Consider the following 20,402-nt stretch of genomic DNA (forward strand, 5'->3'; position numbering starts at 1 on the left):
CTCCTCTAAGTACCCCTCTCCACTTCCTAGAGCCCCTCAGTGCTGTGGCCAATGGCTCAATTGCCAACGCAAACAGTAACGGGGACAGGGGGCACCCCTGTCTTGTGCCCCTATATAGTCGGATGTAGTCGGATCATTGCCTGTTCGTAATCACACTTGCCACCGGGGCCCCGTATAGGAGCCGAACCCATCTAATGAATCCCTCTCCAAATCCAAATCTCTTCAGTACCTCCCACAGATAGTCCCACTCCACTCTATCGAATGCCTTCTCTGCATCCATAGCCACTACTATCTCCGCCTCCCCCTCCGGTGGGGGCATCATCATCACCCCCAACAACCTCCGTATATTGGTATTCAATTGCCTCCCTTTAACAAATCCTGTTTGGTCACCATGCACCACCCCAGGGACACAGTCGCCATCACTTTGGCCAATAACTTGGCATCTACGTTCAGGAGGGAGATGGGCCTGTATGACCCACACTGCAGCGGGTCTTTGTCTCTTTTCAGGATCAGCGATATCGTCGCCTCCGACATCGTCGGGGGTAGTGTCCCCCTTTCCTTAGCCTCATTGAAGGTTCTCGTCAAGAGTGGGGCCAGCAGGTCCACATATTTCCTATAGAATTCCACCGGGAACCCATCTGGTCCCGGGGCCTTCCCTGCCAGCATGCTCCCGATTCCTTTTACCACCTCCTCCACCTCAATCTGCGCTCCCAGTCCTGTCCTCTCCTGCTCCTCAACCTTCGGGAACTCCAACTGGTCTAGGAAATGCATCATTCCCTCTTTCCCTTCCGGGGGTTGGGCCTTATACAACCTCTCGTAGAATACCTTAAATACCCTGTTCACCCTCTCCGCTCTCTGTTCCATCCTTCCCTCCTCGTCTCTAACTCCTCCGATCTCTCTCGCCGCCCCCCTCTTCCTAAGTTGTTGGGCCAGCAGTCGGCTCGCCTTCTCTCCGTATTCATACTGTACTCCCTGTGCCTTCCTCCATTGTGCCTCCGCCTTATCCGTGGTCAACAAGTCAAAGTCCGTGTGTAGTCTCCGTCTTTCCCTGTATAGCCCTTCGTCCAGAGCCTCCGCATATTGCCTATCCACCCTCAGAATCTCCCCAATCAGTCTCTCCCTTTCTTTACCCTCTTGTTTCCCCTTATGGGCCCTTATGGAGATCAGCTCCCCTCTCACCACCGCCTTCAGCGCCTCCCAGACTACTCCCACCTGGACCTCTCCGTCATCATTGACCTCTAGTATCTTTCAATACATCCCCTCACCCTTCCACATACCCTCTCGTCCGCCAACAGTCCCATGTCCAATCTCCAAAGTGGGCGTTGCTCCTTTTCCTCCCCTAGTTCCAGATCTACCCAATGTGGGGCATGATCTGAAATGGCTATAGCCGAGTACTCCGCTCCTGCCACCTTCGGGATCAGTGCCCTTCCCAGGACAAAGAAGTCTATCCGGGAGTACACTTTATGGACGTGGGAGAAGAAGGAAAACTCTTTACTCCTCGGTCTAGTAAATCTCCAGGGATCCACTCCTCCCATCTGCTCCATAAAGCCCTTAAGCACCTTGGCCGCTGCCGGCCTCCTCCCGGTCCTAGATCTGGACCGGTCCAGTCCTGGGTCCAGCACCGTGTTGAAGTCCCCCCCATTACCAACTTTCCCATCTCCAGGTCCGGGATGCGCCCCAACATACGCTTCATAAAATTTGCATCATCCCAGTTCAGGGCATATATGTTCACCAGCACCACCGCTTCACCTTGCAATCTGCCACTCACCATCACGTATCTACCCCCACTGTCCGCCACTATGGTCTTCGCCTCAAACGATACCTGTTTCCCCACCAGTATTGCCACCCCTCTATTTTTCGCATCCACGCCCGAGTGGAATACCTGTCCCACCCATCCTTTTCTTAATCTGACCTGATCCGCCAGTTTCAGGTGCGTCTCCTGAAGGATGACCACGTCTGCCTTTAGCTTCTTTAGGTGGGCAAATACCCTTGCCCTCTTAATCGGCCCATTCAACCCTTTCACATTCCAGATGATCAACCGGGTTGGGGGGCTCTTTACCCCCCCCCCCCTCGTCGACTAGCCATCCCCTTTTTTAAACCAGCTCCTCACCCGGTTCCCACGCAACCGCTTGTCCCCCAGACAGCACCCTCCCGTCCCGACCATCCCATCCCGTAACAGCTCCCCCTTCCCCTTAGCAGTAGCAACCCAGTTAATCCCTCCCCCCCCCCCCGCTAGATCCCGCTCTAGCTTGATTGCACCCCCCCATATTGCTTCCCGGAGTCAGCAAACTCTGGCTGACCTCGGCTTCCCCCGTTTATCCTTAGCCTCCCTGCGTGTGAGGCCCCCTCGTTCCTACGCCCCCTTTTCCCGCCACACTTTCCATATCGCGGGAACAGAGCCTGCGCTTCCCTCTCGGCCCCGCCCCTAATGGCGCAGCTCCCTCTCTCCTTCCCCATCCCCTTCCCCACTGGCGCCCACATTTCTTTGTGTCCCCCTCCTTCGAGGGGAAAAAATTCCCCCATCTGATTTACAATTTCTTGCCACCACCTCGCTACTTCATTCCAAACATCCTTTCCCAAATCTAGTCCAACTTCTCCTCTTGAATGAATGTCCACGCCTCCTCTGCCGTCTCGAAGTAGTGGTGTTTGCCCTGGTGTGTAACCCACAGTCTTGCCGGCTGCAACATTCCAAATTTCACTTTCTTCCTGTGGAGCACCGCCTTGGCCCGATTGAAACTCGCCCTCCTTCTCGCCACCTCCGCACTCCAATCTTGGTAGACGCGGATCACCGCGTTCTCCCATCTGCTGCTCCGTGTCGTCTTAGCCCATCTCAGGACCGTCTCCCTGTCCTTGTAGCGGTGAAATCTCACCACTATTGCTCGCGGTGTTTCCCCTGCCTTTGGTCTTCTTACGAGGACCCGGTATGCTCCCTCCACTTCCAGGGGGCCTGGCAGGGCCTCAGCTCCCATTAAGGTATGGAGCATCGTGCTCACGTACGCCCCAACGTCCGCTCCCTCTGCCCCTTCGGGAAGACCCAAAATCCTTAAGTTCTTCTTCCTCGAGCTATTTTCCAGGGCTTCCAATCTCTCCATACACCTCTTATGCAGTGCCTCGTGCGTCTCCGTCTTCACCACCAAGCCCTGTATCTCGTCTTCATTTTCGGCAGCTTTTGCCTTCACTCCACGGAGCTCCATCTCTTGGGTCTTTTGCGTCTCCTTCAGCCCCTCAATCGCCAGCAACATCGGCGCCAGCACCTCCTTCTTGAGCTCCTCCACACATCGCCGGAGGAACTCCTGCTGTTCCAGGCCCCATACCAACTGGGCTTTCTCAGCCGCCATCTTGCTTCTCCCTTCCCTTCTCTGCCGTTGCTCCAAAGGATCCTCCACAATCTGGCCACTACTATCCCTTCTTTCCATCCACATCTGGGGGGGACTCCTTCCTATGTCGCCTCACACTGGGTTTAGCCTTTGAAAATTTCCGTTGGGGCTCCCGATAAGAGCCCAAAAGTCCGTTGAAACGGGAGGTGCAGAAACGTGCGGCTTAGCTGGTCATCGCCACAACCGGAAGTCTAAAAATACCATAGTTAACCACATCAACTCCAGAATTAGCTGAGGCTCACTGGGTAACACACTCAACTTGGAGACAGAATGTTGGGACTAAAAGGCCCACTCCAGTGGAGTACTGAGGGAGTGCTGCACTGTCAGAGGGTCAGTACTGAGGGAGTGCTGCACTTTCAGAGGGTCAGTACTGAGGGAGTGCCGCACTGTCAGAGGGTCAGTACTGAGGGAGTGCTGCACTGTCAGAGGGTCAGTACTGAGGGAGTGCTGCACTGTCAGAGGGTCAGTACTGAGGGAGTGCCGCACTGTCAGAGGGTCAGTACTGAGGGAGTGCTGCACTGTCAGAGGGTCTGTACTGAGGGAGTGCTGCACTGTCAGAGGGTCAGTACTGAGGGAGTGCTGCACTGTCAGAGGGTCTGTACTGAGGGAGTGCTGCACTGCCAGAGGGTCAGTACTGAGGGAGTGCTGCACTGTGAGAGGGTCAGTACTGAGGGAGTGCTGCACTGTGAGAGGGTCAGTACTGAGGGAGTGCTGCACTGCCAGAGGGTCAGTACTGAGGGAGTGCCGCACTGTCAGAGGGTCAGTACTGAGGGAGTGCCGCACTGTCAGAGGGTCAGTACTGAGGGAGTGCCGCACTGTCAGAGGGTCAGTACTGAGGGAGTGCTGCACTGTGAGAGGGTCAGTACTGAGGGAGCGCTGCACTGTCAGAGGGTCAGTACTGAGGGAGTGCTGCACTGTGAGAGGGTCAGTACTGAGGGAGTGCTGCACTGTGAGAGGGTCAGTACTGAGGGAGTGCTGCACTGTCAGAGGGTCAGTACTGAGGGAGTGCTGCACTGTCAGAGGGTCAGTACTGAGGGAGTGCTGCACTGTCAGAGAGTCAGTACTGAGGGAGTGCTGCACTGTCAGAGGGTCAGTACTGAGGGAGTGCTGCACTGTCAGAGGGTCTGTACTGAGGGAGTGCTGCACTGCCAGAGGGTCAGTACTGAGGGAGTGCTGCACTGTGAGAGGGTCAGTACTGAGGGAGTGCTGCACTGTGAGAGGGTCAGTACTGAGGGAGTGCTGCACTGTCAGAGGGTCAGTACTGAGGGAGTGCTGCACTGTCAGAGGGTCAGTACTGAGGGAGTGCTGCACTGTCAGAGGGTCAGTACTGAGGGAGTGCTGTACTGTCAGAGAGTCAGTACTGAGGGAGTGCTGCACTGTCAGAGGGGCAGTACTGAGGGAGTGCTACACTGTCAGAGAGTCAGTACTGAGGGAGTGCTGCACTGTCAAAGGGTCAGCACTGAGGGAGTGCTACACCGTCAGAGGGGCAGTACTGAGGGAGTGCTGCACTGTCAGAGGGGCAGTACTGAGGGAGTGCTGCACTATCAGAGGGTCAGTACTGAGGGAGTGCTGCACTGTCAGAGGGGCAGTACTGAGGGAGTGCTGCACTGTCAAAGGGTCAGCACTGAGGGAGTGCTGCACTGTCAAAGGGTCAGCACTGAGGGAGTGCTACACCGTCAGAGGGGCAGCACTGAGGGAGTGCTGCACTGTCAAAGGGTCAGCACTGAGGGAGTGCTACACCGTCAGAGAGTCAGTACTGAGGGAGTGCTGCACTGTCAGAGGGTCAGTACTGAGGGAGTGCTGCACTGTCAGAGAGTCAGTACTGAGGGAGTGCTGCACTGTCAGAGAGTCAGTACTGAGGGAGTGCTGCACTGTCAGAGGGTCAGTACTGAGGGAGTGCTGCACTGTCAGAGGGTCAGTACTGAGGGAGTGCTGCACTGTCAGAGAGTCAGTACTGAGGGAGTGCTGCACTGTCAGAGAGTCAGTACTGAGGGAGTGCTGCACTGTCAGAGGGTCTGTACTGAGGGAGTGCTGCACTGTCAGAGGGTCAGTACTGAGGGAGTGCTTCACTGTCAGAGAGTCAGTACTGAGGGAGTGCTGCACTGTCAGAGGGTCAGTACTGAGGGAGTGCTGCACTGTCTGAGGGTCAGTACTGAGGGAGTGCTGCACTGTCAGAGGGTCAGTACTGAGGGAGTGCTGCACTGTCAGAGGGTCAGTACTGAGGGAGTGCTGCACTGTCAGAGGCTCAGTACTGAGGGAGTGCCGCACTGTCAGAGGGTCAGTACTGAGGGAGTGCTGCACTGTCAGAGGGTCAGTACTGAGGGAGTGCCGCACTGTCAGAGGTTCAGTACTGAGGGAGTGCTGCACTGTCAGAGGGTCAGTACTGAGGGAGTGCCGCACTGTCAGAGGGTCAGTACTGAGGGAGTGCTGCACTGTCAGAGGGTCAGTACTGAGGGAGTGCCGCACTGTCAGAGGGTCAGTACTGAGGGAGTGCTGCACTGTCAGAGGGTCAGTACTGAGGGAGTGCCGCACTGTCAGAGAGTCAGTACTGAGGGAGTGCCGCACTGTCAGAGGGTCAGTATTGAGGGTGTGCCGCACTGTCAGAGGTTCAGTACTGAGGGAGTGCCGCACTGTCAGAGAGTCAGTACTGAGGGAGTGCCGCACTGTCAGAGGGTCAGTACTGAGGGAGTGCTGCACTGTCAGAGGGTCAGTACTGAGGGAGTGCCGCACTGTCAGAGGGTCAGTACTGAGGGAGTGCTGCACTGTCAGAGGGTCAGTACTGAGGGAGTGCTGCACTGTCAGAGGGTCAGTACTGAGCGAGTGCCGCACTGTCAGAGGGTCAGTACTGAGGGAGTGCCGCACTGTCAGAGGGTCAGTACTGAGGGAGTGCTGCACTGTCAGAGGGTCAGTACTGAGGGAGTGCTGCACTGTCAGAGGGTCAGTGCTGAGGGAGTGCCGCACTGTCAGAGGGTCAGTACTGAGGGAGTGCTGCACTGTCAGAGGGTCAGTACTGAGGGAGTGCTGCACTGTCAGAGGGTCAGTACTGAGCGAGTGCCGCACTGTCAGAGGGTCAGTACTGAGCGAGTGCCGCACTGTCAGAGGGTCAGTACTGAGGGAGTGCCGCACTGTCAGAGGGTCAGTACTGAGGGAGTGCCGCACTGTTTTTAAGATGAGATATTAAACCAGGTCACACTGTTCTCGGAAGTTAAAGCATTACTCACTATATTTTGAGGTAAAGCAGAGAGGTTCTCCCCTGTATCCTTTCCAATATTTATCCCTCATCAATATCAGAAAAGAGTTAATTTATTGTAATGTTGTTCTTTGTGGAATCTTGCTGTGTGTAAATTGGTTTTTGCCTTTCCAACATTTCATCAGAGGCTTTACTTTGAAAGTAATTATTTGTCTTGGAGTGTCCTGCGATTGCTCAATTCATGCAAATCTGACTAATGAGATAGTTATCATAGAATTTACAGTGCAGAAGGAGGCCATTCGGCCCATCGAGTCTGCACCGGCTCTCGGAAAGAGCGCCCTACCCAAGGTCAACAGCTCCGCCCTATCCCCATAACCCAGTAACCCCACCCAACACTAAGGACAATCTTGGAACTAAGGGCAATTTATCACGGCCAATCCACCTAACCTGCACATCTTTGGACTGTGGGAGGAAACCGGAGCACCCGGAGGAAACCCACGCACACACGGGGAGGACGTGCAGACTCCGTACAGACAGTGACCCAAGCCGAAATCGAACCTGGGACCCTGGAGCTGTGAAGCAATTGTGCTGTCCACAATAGTTGATGCATTGGTTTTAATTTTCCAGAACTCACTAGATTTGGGGAATGTTCCATCAGATTGGAAAATAGCAAATGTAACTGCTTTATTCAGAAAGGGAGACAGAACGCAAGAAACTACAGGCCAGTTAGCCTAACATCTGTCACAGGAAAATGTTAGAAGCCATAATTAAAGATGTTATAACAGGGCACGTAGATACATTCAAGGCAAAGGGGCAGAGTCAACATGGTTTTGTGAAAGGGGAATGATGTCTCACTAATTTATTGGAATTCTTTGAAGGGGTCACATATGCTGTGGATATGTGAAGGGGAGCCAGTGAATGTATAGTGCTTAGATTTCAAGAAGCCTTTTGATAAGCTGCCACATCAAAGGTATTGTGGAAAATAAAAGCTGATGGTGTGGCCGGGGGGGGAGAGAGGGGGGGGGGGGGCGGCGGGTTATATTGGCATGGATAGAAAATTGGCTAAGTGACAGGAAACGGAGAGTTGGTGTAAATGGGTCCTTTTCTGGTTGGCAGATGTGACGAGTGATGTGTCACAGGGATCAGAGCTGGGATCTCAACCTTTTACAATTTATATAAATGACTTGGATGAAAGTATAGTTGTGAAAGTTACTGATGACAACAAAGACAGGTAAAAAAGGAAGTTGTGAAGAGGATGTACAGAGATTACAAAGGGTGAAGCGAGTGGGCTGAAATCCGGCAAATGGAGTGCCATGGGCAAATGTGAAATTGTCCACTTTGACTCTAGAATTCCTCCAGTGCAGAAGGAGGCCATTCAGCCCATCGAGTCTACACTGAACCCTCTGAAAGAACAACCAACCTTGGCCCACTCCCCCGCCCTAGCCTCATAATCTCACAAACCCCCTAACCTGCACATTTTTGGACACTCAGGGGTAATTTATCATGGCCAATCCACCTAACCTGCACATCTTTGGATTGTGGGAGGAAACCGGAGCACCCGGAGGAAACCCACGCGTGGAGAACGTGCAGACTCCACACAGACAATCACCAGAGGCCGGAATTGAACCCGGGGCCCTGCCGCTGCGAGGCAGCAGCTCCCACCACCGAGCAACCCCACAAGAATAAAAACTAAGCTTATTATCTAAATGGTGAGAGATTGCAGAGCTCTGAGGTGCAGAGGGATCTGGGTGTCCTAGAGCATGAATCACAAAAGGCTAGTCTGCAAATATAGCAAGTAATTCGGAAAGCTAACGGAATGTTATTGTTTATTGTGAGGGGGAACTGATTACAAAGGTAGGGAGGTTATGCTTCAGTTGGACAGAGCTGGCGAGACCACGGGCACGATTTAACGGAAACATTTCTGAGTGTTATTTGGGCACGATTAGCGGGGTAGGTCAGGATTGCTGCGTTGGCAAGATCGTGGCCCATATTTAACAGCGCCTACTGCTACAAATGAATCCCCACGAGCTTCTCACCATCACTGGCTGTCTTGCCGTCTGATCCTCAAGACTCGCGCCTCAGCTTCTTGCCGCTAACAAGGGGGAGCTGCTTTTAAACACTCCCTCACCACTCACCCCCTCACCACTCAGTCCCTCACCACTCACTCCCTCACCACTCACTCCCTCACCACTCACTCCCTCACCACTCACTCCCTCGCCACTCACTCCCTCACCACTCACTCCCTCACCACTCACCCCCTCACCACTCACTCCCTCACCACTCACTCCCTCACCACTCACTCCCTCACCACTCACTCCCTCACCACTCACCCCCTCACCACTCACCCCCTCACCACTCACCCCCTCACCCACTCACTCCCTCACCACTCACTCCCTCACCACTCACTCCCTCACCACTCACTCCCTCACCACTCACTCCCTCACCACTCACCCCCTCACCACTCACTCCCTCACCACTCACTCCCTCACCACTCACTCCCTCACCACTCACTCCCTCACCACTCACCCCCTCACCACTCACCCCCTCACCACTCACCCCCTCACCCACTCAGTCCCTCACCACTCACCCCCTCACCACTCACTCCCTCACCACTCACTCCCTCACCACTCACCCCCTCGCCACTCACTCCCTCACCACTCACCCCCTCACCACTCACCCCCTCCCCACTCACTCCCTCACCACTCACTCCCTCACCACTCACTCCCTCACCACTCACCCCCTCACCACTCACTCCCAGACAACACACAGGCGGGCAGCGCGCAGACCTGCTCCTCGCTTTGGCGAAGCCGCTCTGACCAGGCTTTTCAACGCTTCATCTTCCAGCCGCTCCTAGTCTGGCTCGTCCTCACCCTCCTCAGACGAGACCGCATGTCCCTCCTCCTTCAGCATGTCTCGCCACTGCTGTGCCAGTTCTCAAGGGCACAGCAGACCACCTGAAAGCAGGCGGCCCTCTGAGGGGTGTACTGCAGGGCATCACCAGAGTGGTCCAGGCATTGGAGCCGCATTTTGCGCAGTCCGTTGCATCGCTCAAAGACAACCCAGGTGGCCACAAGGGCCTCGTTACGTCGGGTCTTTGCTTCAGTCTCCAGCCTCTGCTCTGGCATCATCAGCCAGGACCTTGTCCCTCAAGAGCCAGCCTGCCACCCTGGGGTGGTCCTCAAAGACACCGGGGATCTCCGAGTGTCCCAGGATGTGGCTGTCATGCACGTTCCCTGGGAAGTGTGCACATACGAGCACGACCAGAAGGAGGTGGTCACACACGTGTTGGACATTCAGGGAGTGGACCCCTTCCTGTTAATGGAGGGCACTCCCTGATGCCTCAGTGCACGAAAGGCGACATGCGCAGCATCAATGACCCCCTGGACCTTGGACATCCTGGCAATGGCAGAGAATCCTGTAGCCTGGGCATTTTGGTCAGCCTGGTCCTGCTCAAAGTTGATAAAGTCTGGTGCACAGGCAAACAGGACATTGTGATCTCATGGGTCCACTTGTGGGCTGTAGCTTGTGAAATACTGCACAAGTCCCCGCTCGAGCCCAGGAACAAACCGCTTGAATAGAGGTTCAGGGCTGTGTTTACCTTCGTGGCCACTGGGAGCGGGTACCCTCCTCCGCGGGGTACCAAGTCCACGAGGATGTGGCACATGTGCTGCACTGTCCCTTTGTTGAGATGGAGTCTCCTGCATCACTTGCTGTCCGTCATCGACGCCTGTACACCTTGGGTTGTCGCTGGCGTCCCCTGCTGGGTTCATCCTGGGCCTGATGGGCAGCAGGGTCCCCTGCACATGGGGTGCAGCCTCCAGCCTGCGTTGGTGCTGCCGCCTTCACTGGTGTCTGCCCGCCTGGGCTGCCACCAGCACTGCGAGGGCACCCTCTGCAGGACCGACATAACCAGCCATTTTGTTACATCTGTAAGGAATTGGCGAAGGAGCGAGACCGAAAATCAGTTCAGGTTTCCACCCAGGGACCCTGAAATTCCCTCTCACGTGTCCCTCAGAGTGCCATCCACCGAGCCAGTTGTGCTGGAGAACCCCAGTCTGCACAATCACCCCCGGCCACAGCAGGAGCCCCTAGACCCAGACCCCAGCTGGGGAAATTAGGGGGACGGTGCCCAGGAGCCCTCCCCTGACCCACAGTCACCCTTTGGTCGCGAGGATATCCCAGGGCTGAAGCCCAGCTCCGGAGTGTTTGATTATTGGCTGCTGCCTCGATGGTGCTGACGCTTCTGGAGTTCAGGCAAAGTGTTCCAAGTTTGACTGAAATGCTCGGCAATAGTCATCGTCTCGGACACGGCACCTGTACCCACGAGGAGCCACTGGAGAATATTTTGTTCATTAAACGGTCAACAGTAACAGAGATTTGAAAAGCAGCTGTGTAACATTCCACATATCACAGTAACTATTGTTATGGGCCAGGGTTTAGAGAACCCCAAAGTGTATCATGGAGTTCACCTGACCCACAACTTTTAATAGATTCCGGTATGGGGAGCACACGGCCCACTCTACAGGTGTGGTACAGCAGAAATGGAAAAGTATTTTTTAAAGCAAAACAATGTTTATTCTATGAACTCAAGTTAACCTTTTTGAAACATACAGTGAACATCTTAGCAACCATCAATTCAGATACAACCCCCAAAGAATACAACACTAAGTAATCCTTAATAGATTCCCTTTTAACACAAAGATCAGGTTTAAATTCACTATTGAGAGCAGTTACCACGTTGAAATCAGCAAATGGACATTCATAATCTTGCAGAGATTCACACACATCCTGCTGTGATTTCAGCTTCTCCAAAACTAAAATGAAACCAAACCCACCTTGCAGCAAAAAGCCTAAAGCGAAAGTAAAAAGCTGACAGACAGCCCAGCTCCACCCACTCTCTGACATCACTGCAGTAACAAACACCCATTTCTTAAAGGTACTCTCACATGACACCATAAACTTACAAGGAAACATCACCGCTCCCCATTGGTACCAATACAAAGCTACATCAGCTCATATTCACGCAAAACCCAAACACACGGTATCACCCCTTCACAGAAACAGAGGATAAGGCTGAGAATGTGTCATCATGTCCAGACCTTTGTCATAGGACTGATCTGTCCATCAATGTGTGACTTGTTCCCCGTATCAGAGCCATTCTCCCTCCGGAGTTGCAGCTGTGCAGGCCCCTCCCACATGGCCCAATTTCACCACAACCAAATCCCGGCATCCACATATTCCACTGGCATTCATGGTCCAGTTGAACATCCTCAACTTCCAGCGTGTTTAACCCGCGGTGACGGGCCAGTTACACGCAGCGCTCACCACACCAGCAACAAAAGCAGCAGCAATCTGTGAAAGCATTTCTTCAACATCTTCATCAGGTTTCTCATTTGGATCAATGCCACGCACCAGGTCCCGCAGCGGCTTCTAGCTTCAAACCGGATTGTCTTCTGGGCACAAGTAGCCAACACGACCTGCAGCACCACTTGAGAGCTGTGAAGTTCTCTCATAACGAACACGGCCAATTCCTCATCAGCATTAGCCTTCAGCTGTGAAGCTAGAGGCTGCTCACAGTCAAAGGGAGTTAAAGTGACCTTCAGCAAATAACCAAGAGCAGGGCACTTGTTTGTTACGACAGACAGGCTGTCGTTGCTCTCGTTTTGAGTGACCCCTCCCAGACCAGGGGCGACTCCCGATCAAGCCCAACGCCCCTGAGGGGTCCCCCCCCCCCTCACCAGCCCCGAGCACTGTGTGTCCTTGAGCTGCGTGCCCCAAAATGGAAATGGCTACTCACGCCCTCCGTCCCCCTCAGCAGCCATTGCACCAGTTCCGTGTTTTTAAAAAGGAGTACTAAACAACGCTCGTGTGATTTCTCGCTGGGGAGCCCGTTAGTTCCCAGGGTGGCCACTGCATTCACTGCATTAAATCTTGCTAATGAGATGGAAATGAATGCAAATTAGGGTTAACGATTTGGTCGCCATATTTGGGCGTGATCCGGAACTTAGCATTGGGAGTGGGCCAGTGAGATGGCAAACTAATTCTCGCGCCGCACAATTCTCGATTGTGACCTTTCCCGCTATTATCCCAGATCTGGGACGGACACAGTGCGGTGGTTAAATCGTGCCCAGATGTGGAGTACTGACAGCGGGGGCCGATTTAGCTCCGGGTTTGGATCCACTGGAGTTTAGAAGAGGAAGAGATGACTTGTTGAAACATATAAGATCCTGAAGGAGTATCGGCAGGGTGGGTGCGGAGAGGATGTTTCCTCTCGTCGGAGGATCTAGAACTCGGGGTCACTGTTTAAAAATAAGGAGTCGCTCATTTGAAACAGAGATGAGGAGAATTTCTTTCTCCCAGAAGATGGTGGCTCTTTGGAACTCTCTGAAAAGGTGGCGGAAGCCGAGTCTTTGAATATTTTGAAGGCGGAGCTGGATGGAATCTTGATTAACGAGGGGTGAAAGGTTATCGGGGGTCGGCAGGAATGTGGGGTTGAGGTCACAATCAGATCAGCCACGACCTTACTCAACGAGATAGCAGTCTCGAGGGGCCGAGTGGCCTCCTCCTGTTCCTAACTTCTGTGGTCGTAAATCATTTAAGCTTTGGTCTTTCAGTACACATTGTCAGATATGTTTGTGTATTGGTTTATGTCATTGCACTGTCAATCCAAAGGCCTGGACTAAACAGGTCATTTGAAACAGGAGCAGCAGGAGGCCATTCTGCCCATCAAACCTGCTCTGCCAACCAATAAGGTTGTGACTGATCTGATTGTAACCTCGCCTCTCCTGCTTACCCTCCATAACCCTCGACTCCCGTGTCAATCAAACTCTGTCTAACTCAGCCTCGGGTATGTGCAGTGCCCCACATCCTGCCCTGCTCTCTGGGAATGGAATTCCACAGATTAACAATCCTCTGGGAGAAGACCCTCCTCCAGAGTTCAAACATGGCCGTGTGGAAATTTGGATTTATTTTAATAAAAGCTGGAGCTAGAATTCTGGCTGGTAGATTGTCATCAAAAACTCAACTCGAGCCATGAACCAGCCAGACTGAGTAAATCGGTAGGGGGAGGGAGCAATTGGTTGAGTTTCTTGACGGATAGGAATTCCTGTGTTGGGTTTTCTGGCTTCAGGAAAACTACTGTCGCTGTAAAAGATAACGGGTATGGAGAAAAGTTCAAAGGTGAAGACTTGATGCAGTCTTGATTGTTCTGGATCAACCATTCACTGTGACAGTTAACCATTGAATCACAGAGTTTTGGAATCGATTTGCCAAGCCCCTGTTCATCGCCCATTCTGTCCTTTGTCCATTTACTGGCCATTGTTACAGCGCTGGTCTGGGGTTGTACAGCTGACATCTCTGTGGAAAGAAAGTCAATGCCCATGTGGAGATCAACTGCTTACCCAATCGGCTCCCTCTTGGTGAAGGTTAAGTTGCGATTGGGTCGAGCTTGGTTAATGGGGATGGTACAGCCCTGCAGAGGGAGATGGACAGAATTACAGATCAAATAAACGGCTTTCCTCACAGACGGTCGCAGGTGCATCTGTACATGGTTTGCAGTTATGTACAATATGTGCAGCTATATGGATACATGCTTGTCTATGGGTATGTACGTGTGTACAGGTGTGTGCAGATTATATGGGTGTGGGTAGCTGTGGGCAGGTGTACGGGTGTGTGCAGGTATATGGGCGTGGGCAGGTATACAGATGTGTGCAGGTGTACAGATGTATGCAGGTGGGCAAGTATGTGCAAGTGTACAGGTGTGTGCTGGTATACAATTGTGTGCAGGTATATGGGCATGGTCAGGCGTACGGGTGTGTGCAGGTATATGGGTGTGGGCAGGTATACAGGTGTGTGCAGTTGTACAGGTGTATGCAGGTGTACAAATGTGTGCAGGTGTAGAAGTGTGTGCAGGTGTGTACACATAGGTGTGTGCAGGTGTACAGATGTGTGCACATTGGTGTGTACACCTATGGGTGTAGGTAGGTGTCTGGTGAATAATGCATGGAACTGCGGATTGTAATTCAGGAATTCTGGTTATGAGTGTGACAAACCTGAATCTTGTCGCACCATCCAGCGAAGTAGCGGAATGTTTGGATGGACATCCCCACGTGGGTTTTCAATGCCAGGGTGTAAACAGCGCCTGAGTCAATAGCTTCAATTGTTGCCAGTTCCTCCTGGTGCTGCTCCATCAGGTCTGCTAGCCTACGGGTGAGGAAAATCCCAGACACAGTCAGTCCTCTGTAGAAGAATCATACGGACTCGAAACGTTAACTCTGTTTCTCTCTCCACATACGCTGCCAGACCTGCTGAGTTTATCCAGCATTTTCTGCTTTTATTTCTGATTTTCAGCATCTGCTGTACTTTACTTTTATTACATTCAATCCTTATTTCAAATCAGCATTAACTCAGCATTCGTGAATCCCGGATTTTCCAAACTGCTTGGAATAATGCTCTCCTACTTGCTGATCAATGGGGACTTCACTCAGGTTTTCTCTCCCTCAACTTTTCCCTGCCCTTCCTCTTTCCAGGACACAGTTGCTCGTTGACCCTTTAGCCAGGCGATTGGTTTTTATGTGCAAAGGGACACTGAAAGTTCATTACCCACCTCCTCCTCCCATCCTCTTCGCCCACCACCGACAGGCTCCCACCGACCTCTGGCCTGACACTGCCTCCAATTGAGAAATTCCACGCTTGTTTTCAAATCCCTCCATGGCCTCGCCCCCTCCCTATCTCGGCAATCTCCTCAACCCTCTGGGATCTCTGAACTCTTTCAATCCTGGCCTCATTTTCATTGTTGTGCATTCAGCTGCCATCACTCCAAGCTCTGAAACTCCCTCCTCATCTTTCCTCATTCTTCAAAAATCACCTCTTTGACCAAGTCTTTGGTCATATGATGAATGTTGGAATTTTCTAGATAGTCATAGTCATAGAAGTCATAGAATTTACAGTGCAGAAGGAGGCCATTCGGCCCATCGAGTCTGCACCGGCTCTTGGAAAGAGCATCCCACCCAAGGTCAACACCGCCACCCTATCCCCATAACCCAGTAACCCCACCCAACACCAAGGGCAATTTTGGACACTAAGGGCAATTTATCATGGCCAATCCACCTAACCTTTGCATTAATATTGCATTATCGGTATTTGGTGCAGTTAGGGTTAAAATCCTGGGTTAGTGTGTATGACTGCTGCTGTCATGTTTTTTAAAAATCCTAGTTTGCAAGTCATTTAGTTTTTTTTGGAGCCAGAGGTGCAACTAAAGCATCATAAAAGTTTGGGATAATGGACTTCTATTTCTATTAAGAGGGTTCCCTGCAGAATAGTTAATTAGCAACATTGGGTGCGATACACCGGGCAGGTTCAGCTCCCCACTGCTGACACAATTTCTAAGTGCGGGCTGGACCAGGGAGAAACTCCCCAAGGCCCCCAAAACAACTCAGGGTGGGAATCTCCGGTCCGCCAGCCGCCTGTTTCCCGGCCGCGCGCCATTCACAGGCGGGGTGGGGTTCTATATTCCTGCCGCTTGCCATTGGGATTTCCCATTGCAGCCAGGAAACCCGGTAACGGGGGCGCATTGCCGGCACAAAAAGTGAATCGCAACAAGCTAAGTGTGGGTGAACACCGGTGTGGATCTCACCCATAGAGCCGGTGGGAACACCCCACCAAACCTGCCCAAAATTACACTTAGAAATGTTTTGGGTGAATCGCGCCCATTGTGGTCAGTTTAGTAAAATGATGCAGTTACTGGGAGGTACCAGGGGCTAAAGCAGCCAGGTGTTAAGTTTTTTCAGGGTTAGTTTTTGGCTGGAAGGGGAGCTGAGTGGGTTTCTGAAGAAACTCAGCCAGAGATTATGTATCATTCTGACAGAGGGTCAGGTCTCTTCTTTCAAACAGTCTCAAAATATCTCTTTCGCAAAGTGGAGTATTCAAGATATCTCTATACAGCAGATATTCCTGAATGCTAACTGTATTTAATAGTGGATTGAGAGCTGGGATTTATTTTGTTGTTTGAGTGGGAATAAAGATAGCAGTTAAGGGTTATTGTGTCACTGTATTGATTAGCATGGTTTCAGGGGTAATTGTAGGGTATTTTCTGGTTAACACTGTTAGTAATAAAGTTTGTTTTAATTTACCATCTCCCTATTTGCATGAATTCACACCTGGAGTGAGCAATCCTTTCCTCCCAGTCTTACAAAATTAAAATGAAATATTGGGGTTTTTGTCCAGTACCCGAGTCACTGTTGGGGTCTGGTCTGGGATTGGAATAGTGACTTGTCTTATGCTGTTGTTTTGTTGTAACTAACCCGGTGCTCTACCTGCCCCGAGTGTGACTGTTTCTGGCAACGAATAGGAAGCGAATGTCCACTCTCCGTTAGTCCTCTCCTTCTTCGGGCTCATCATAGAAAATATTTACATTGTATTCCAGAACATTCCAAACATTTAAGGGCCACATCCATTAGCTGCTACAGTCTGTTGGAAGTTGTGATTCTCAAGCCAGCACCAGTCTTTGATATTCCTCATATTTTCAAGGTAAAATGTTGATTCTGTCTCAGTAACAACCTCTGTATTTACTGGTCTTCAGTACTTACCTGTAGATTAGCCTGCCCCGGTCCCTGGGATTCATCCTCCCCCATTCCCCAGTCTCAAATGCCTCTTTCGCCGCTACTACTGCCTTGTCCACATCAGAAACCTGGGCCAGAGACACTCTGCAGATCACCTGGGAGACAGAGACAGTGAGAGTGAGAGAGAGTGATGGATGGATGGGCTGGGAATGAGAGAGAGAGAGAGAGAGAGAGAGAACATGTGATGGCGAGAGAGGCAGAGAATGAGGAGAGGTTGTGGCCCAGGGAATGAGAGATAAGAGGGAAGAGGCAGGGAGCAGAGTGAATGAGAGCGCGAGAGTAGCGCTAGAGGTAGAGGACAGGGAAGGAACAAGAGAATGAGAATGAAAGAGAGTAGAGAGAGATAATGCGATAGCTTGCAGGAGGTGGGCAGGGGAATGGCTGAATGAAATTAGGAAGAGGGAACGAGGATTTTCTCTCTCTGACTCTTGCCATAACCATTGAAAATGAAAATCATTGAAGATATGAACTGAATGTAAAACCGGAACTCACGGAGCCGTCTGTTGGGTGGATGGAGTTATACTGCTTCCCTCCTTCTGTGTCTACAAACTGCCCATTGATAAAGGCTTGGTGAGGTATTTGCAGAGTCAGATTGTTAACCTTCATCTCAAACTGGAATTCAAAAAGCAGGAACAATTTGTAACCAAAACCTATCACGTTGAGAAACACTCAATTAGATTCATTAACTCTGGTCAAACAGGTGTCCAACACTGACAGAAACCCATCCCCATTCCCTATTGACAGAGCCACACAGGTAGAGGTCTTGTTTGCTCCATACGGAACCCGACCCATCCACCCTAACTATCCACGTATCAGACACTGGTTTGCAAATCCAAACTTTGGCGGCTCCATATGTCAGCAAGGGCCATGTAGAGGTAAAGCCAGCTCAGTCCATACAGCCTTTTGGGAATGATCCCCATCATTACTCGCCTAACAAAGAGGAGTTCATTGACTCCTGTTATTCCCCAGTTTGTTTTTTTAACTCGCCCGAGAGAAGCAAAGGTTGAGAGGAGGTTTGATAGAGATATTGAAAATGATGTGTGTTCCGGACAGAGTCTAGGGGGAGAAACTGTCCGTATTCAGGAAGGATTAGGAATGAGAGGGCACAGATTTAAACCCATGAGCAAAAGAAGCAATGGAGAAATGAGGAGAAGTATTTTACAAAGCGAGTAGTTCAGATCTGGGACACACTGCCAATGAGTGTGATGGAGGCAGGGTCAATGGTGGAACTCAAAAGGAAATTGGATTATTAACTGGGTAGGAATAAGGTGCAGGATTACAGGGAGAGGGTGCGATAATGGCACTAAGTGAATTGCTCCTTTCGGGAGCTGCCGCTGATTAGATGGACTGAATGGCATCCTCTTCTGGAACATTCCGGTGATTGTGAGTCTAATCTCCTTGAACTTCAATGAAGATCAATTCTTTCTCTTCCACCATCTTCCCTACCACCCAACGGAGTCAAACCCACATCCTGGTGCCTGCTACCTCTTAACTTATCTCGTGACAGAGCCATTCTCTGCAGACCCAGGCCTTCTCCAAGATTTTTCCATTTGAAACAGCCAGAGTTCTTGTTCCTGATCACAGTCCAATGACCCCTATTGCGAACCCTTCATTAGATGTCACAGGGTGGTGTGAAAGGTGGCCTTGCGCGTGGGCATATTGCATGGTGCATTGCCATTGTATAGAATTAAAAATAGCAACTTCCATTGTAAAACCAGAAACATTAAATTCTTTTGAAAGAGAATTAGTAGCTGCATTGAAAAAGAAAAACATTAAAATTTATGGGAAGTAAATTGAAGTGTGGGGTTGAACAGGGTAGAGTGAGGAGAGAATGAGAGTAGATTGAGAGGAATGGGAGAGAATGGGATTAGACTGTGCAGAGTGAGCAGAGAGTGGGATTGGACTGGGCGGAGCGGGAGAGATTGGGATTGGACCAGTGGAGTGAGGAGAGGGTGGGATTGGACTGGGCGGAGTGGGAGAGAGTGGGATTAGGCTGGGCAGGGTATGGGGAGTGGGGAATTGGACACGCATTGGGGATTCCCTCCTTTACTTGAACATCCTGAGATTCAAAAAGGTTCTGAAGCTGTTCCGGAGAGAGTGGAGGGATCCAGGGTTTGGTCCAAGAGAATCGCAAATTGACTGAGATAGTGATCTTGTTTTGTTGAAGATAACCTGTGCTGTTGTGGTAATTCTACTTTTAAAATGAGGACCATCTTTACTCTTGGTTGTGTGGATTATTAATGCAAACTGTACATACATAGTCGATCAGCAGCTCTTCCTCCTCATCTTCCCCTCGGAGTTTCCTCACGAGCATCTGCGTCAAGTCTTCGAATGTGGTGGCCATGTAGACATCTTCATTCTGCAGCTGAAGACCAGCACATCTCAGCTTGATTTCTTCCACTAGTCTGCGGAGGACAAGAACAAAGAAGATTGTAACATTTTGCTGGTGATATTGAAACGACGGGTTGGGTCCCTGATTTTTACGCCCTCTGATTTTACAGCCCAGTGAAGTCACCAAAGAGTAATCACAATGAAGCTGTTGTTTGATTCAAAACTGCGTCAGTCCCACTGGCTGAGTAAAGTTAAAATTGGAGGGGGTGAGATGGATGCATTTAATATCTGTCTCAATTTGGAATAATGACACACAACTTCTTCCCAAGATGTTTGTTTTCAAATCCCATCTTGCCTGGAACCTTCTCTACAACCCCCTGAGATCTCTACGCTCCTTTATTTCCAGATTCTTGAGCATCCTCAACTTTCATCGTTCACATTGACAGCTGTGCCATTTGTGGTCTGGGCTTTATTTCCTGAAATTCTCTCTCAAAACTTCTCTGTCTCTCTCTGCCTCTCGTCTCTTTAAGATGTTCCTTAGAACCTCTTTCTTTGAACATTCTGTTCATCTTCTACAAGAACACAAGAAGAACACGAGAAACAGGAGCAGGAATAGAATCTGGTTGTCCATCGAGCCTGCTCCACCATTCAACATGGCCAATGGGAGCACATTCTTTCTTAAATGTAGAGACCAAAACTGCGCACAATATTCCAGATGTGGCCTCACCAAAACCCTGTAACAACTGAAACAAGACTTTGTTATTCCTGTATATCGAGCCTCTTGCAATAAAGGCCAATACGCCATTTGCCATCCTAATCGCTTGCTGCACCTGTATGCTAACTTTCTGCTTTCCTTGTACAAGTACACCCACGTCTCCGAATATC

At 51.1% G+C, this 20,402-nt stretch overlaps 1 protein-coding gene across 1 annotated transcript in view; it reads right to left on the minus strand.

The window, feature by feature from the left end:
• The window catches only part of aldh1l1 (aldehyde dehydrogenase 1 family, member L1), a 133,776-nt gene that overhangs the window by 22,596 nt on the left and 90,778 nt on the right, over positions 1-20,402 (minus strand). The window contains exons 10-14 of the mRNA XM_072473105.1: positions 19,444-19,591; positions 17,679-17,798; positions 17,154-17,281; positions 14,619-14,769; positions 13,968-14,038 (exon numbers count right to left, since the gene is read on the minus strand). Of these exons, the coding sequence (XP_072329206.1) occupies positions 13,968-14,038; positions 14,619-14,769; positions 17,154-17,281; positions 17,679-17,798; positions 19,444-19,591 (618 nt within the window). The remainder of the gene's footprint in view (positions 1-13,967; positions 14,039-14,618; positions 14,770-17,153; positions 17,282-17,678; positions 17,799-19,443; positions 19,592-20,402) is intronic.

This window comes from Scyliorhinus torazame, chromosome 13, assembly GCF_047496885.1.
Source record: "Scyliorhinus torazame isolate Kashiwa2021f chromosome 13, sScyTor2.1, whole genome shotgun sequence".
Taxonomy (NCBI): Eukaryota; Metazoa; Chordata; class Chondrichthyes; order Carcharhiniformes; family Scyliorhinidae; genus Scyliorhinus; species Scyliorhinus torazame.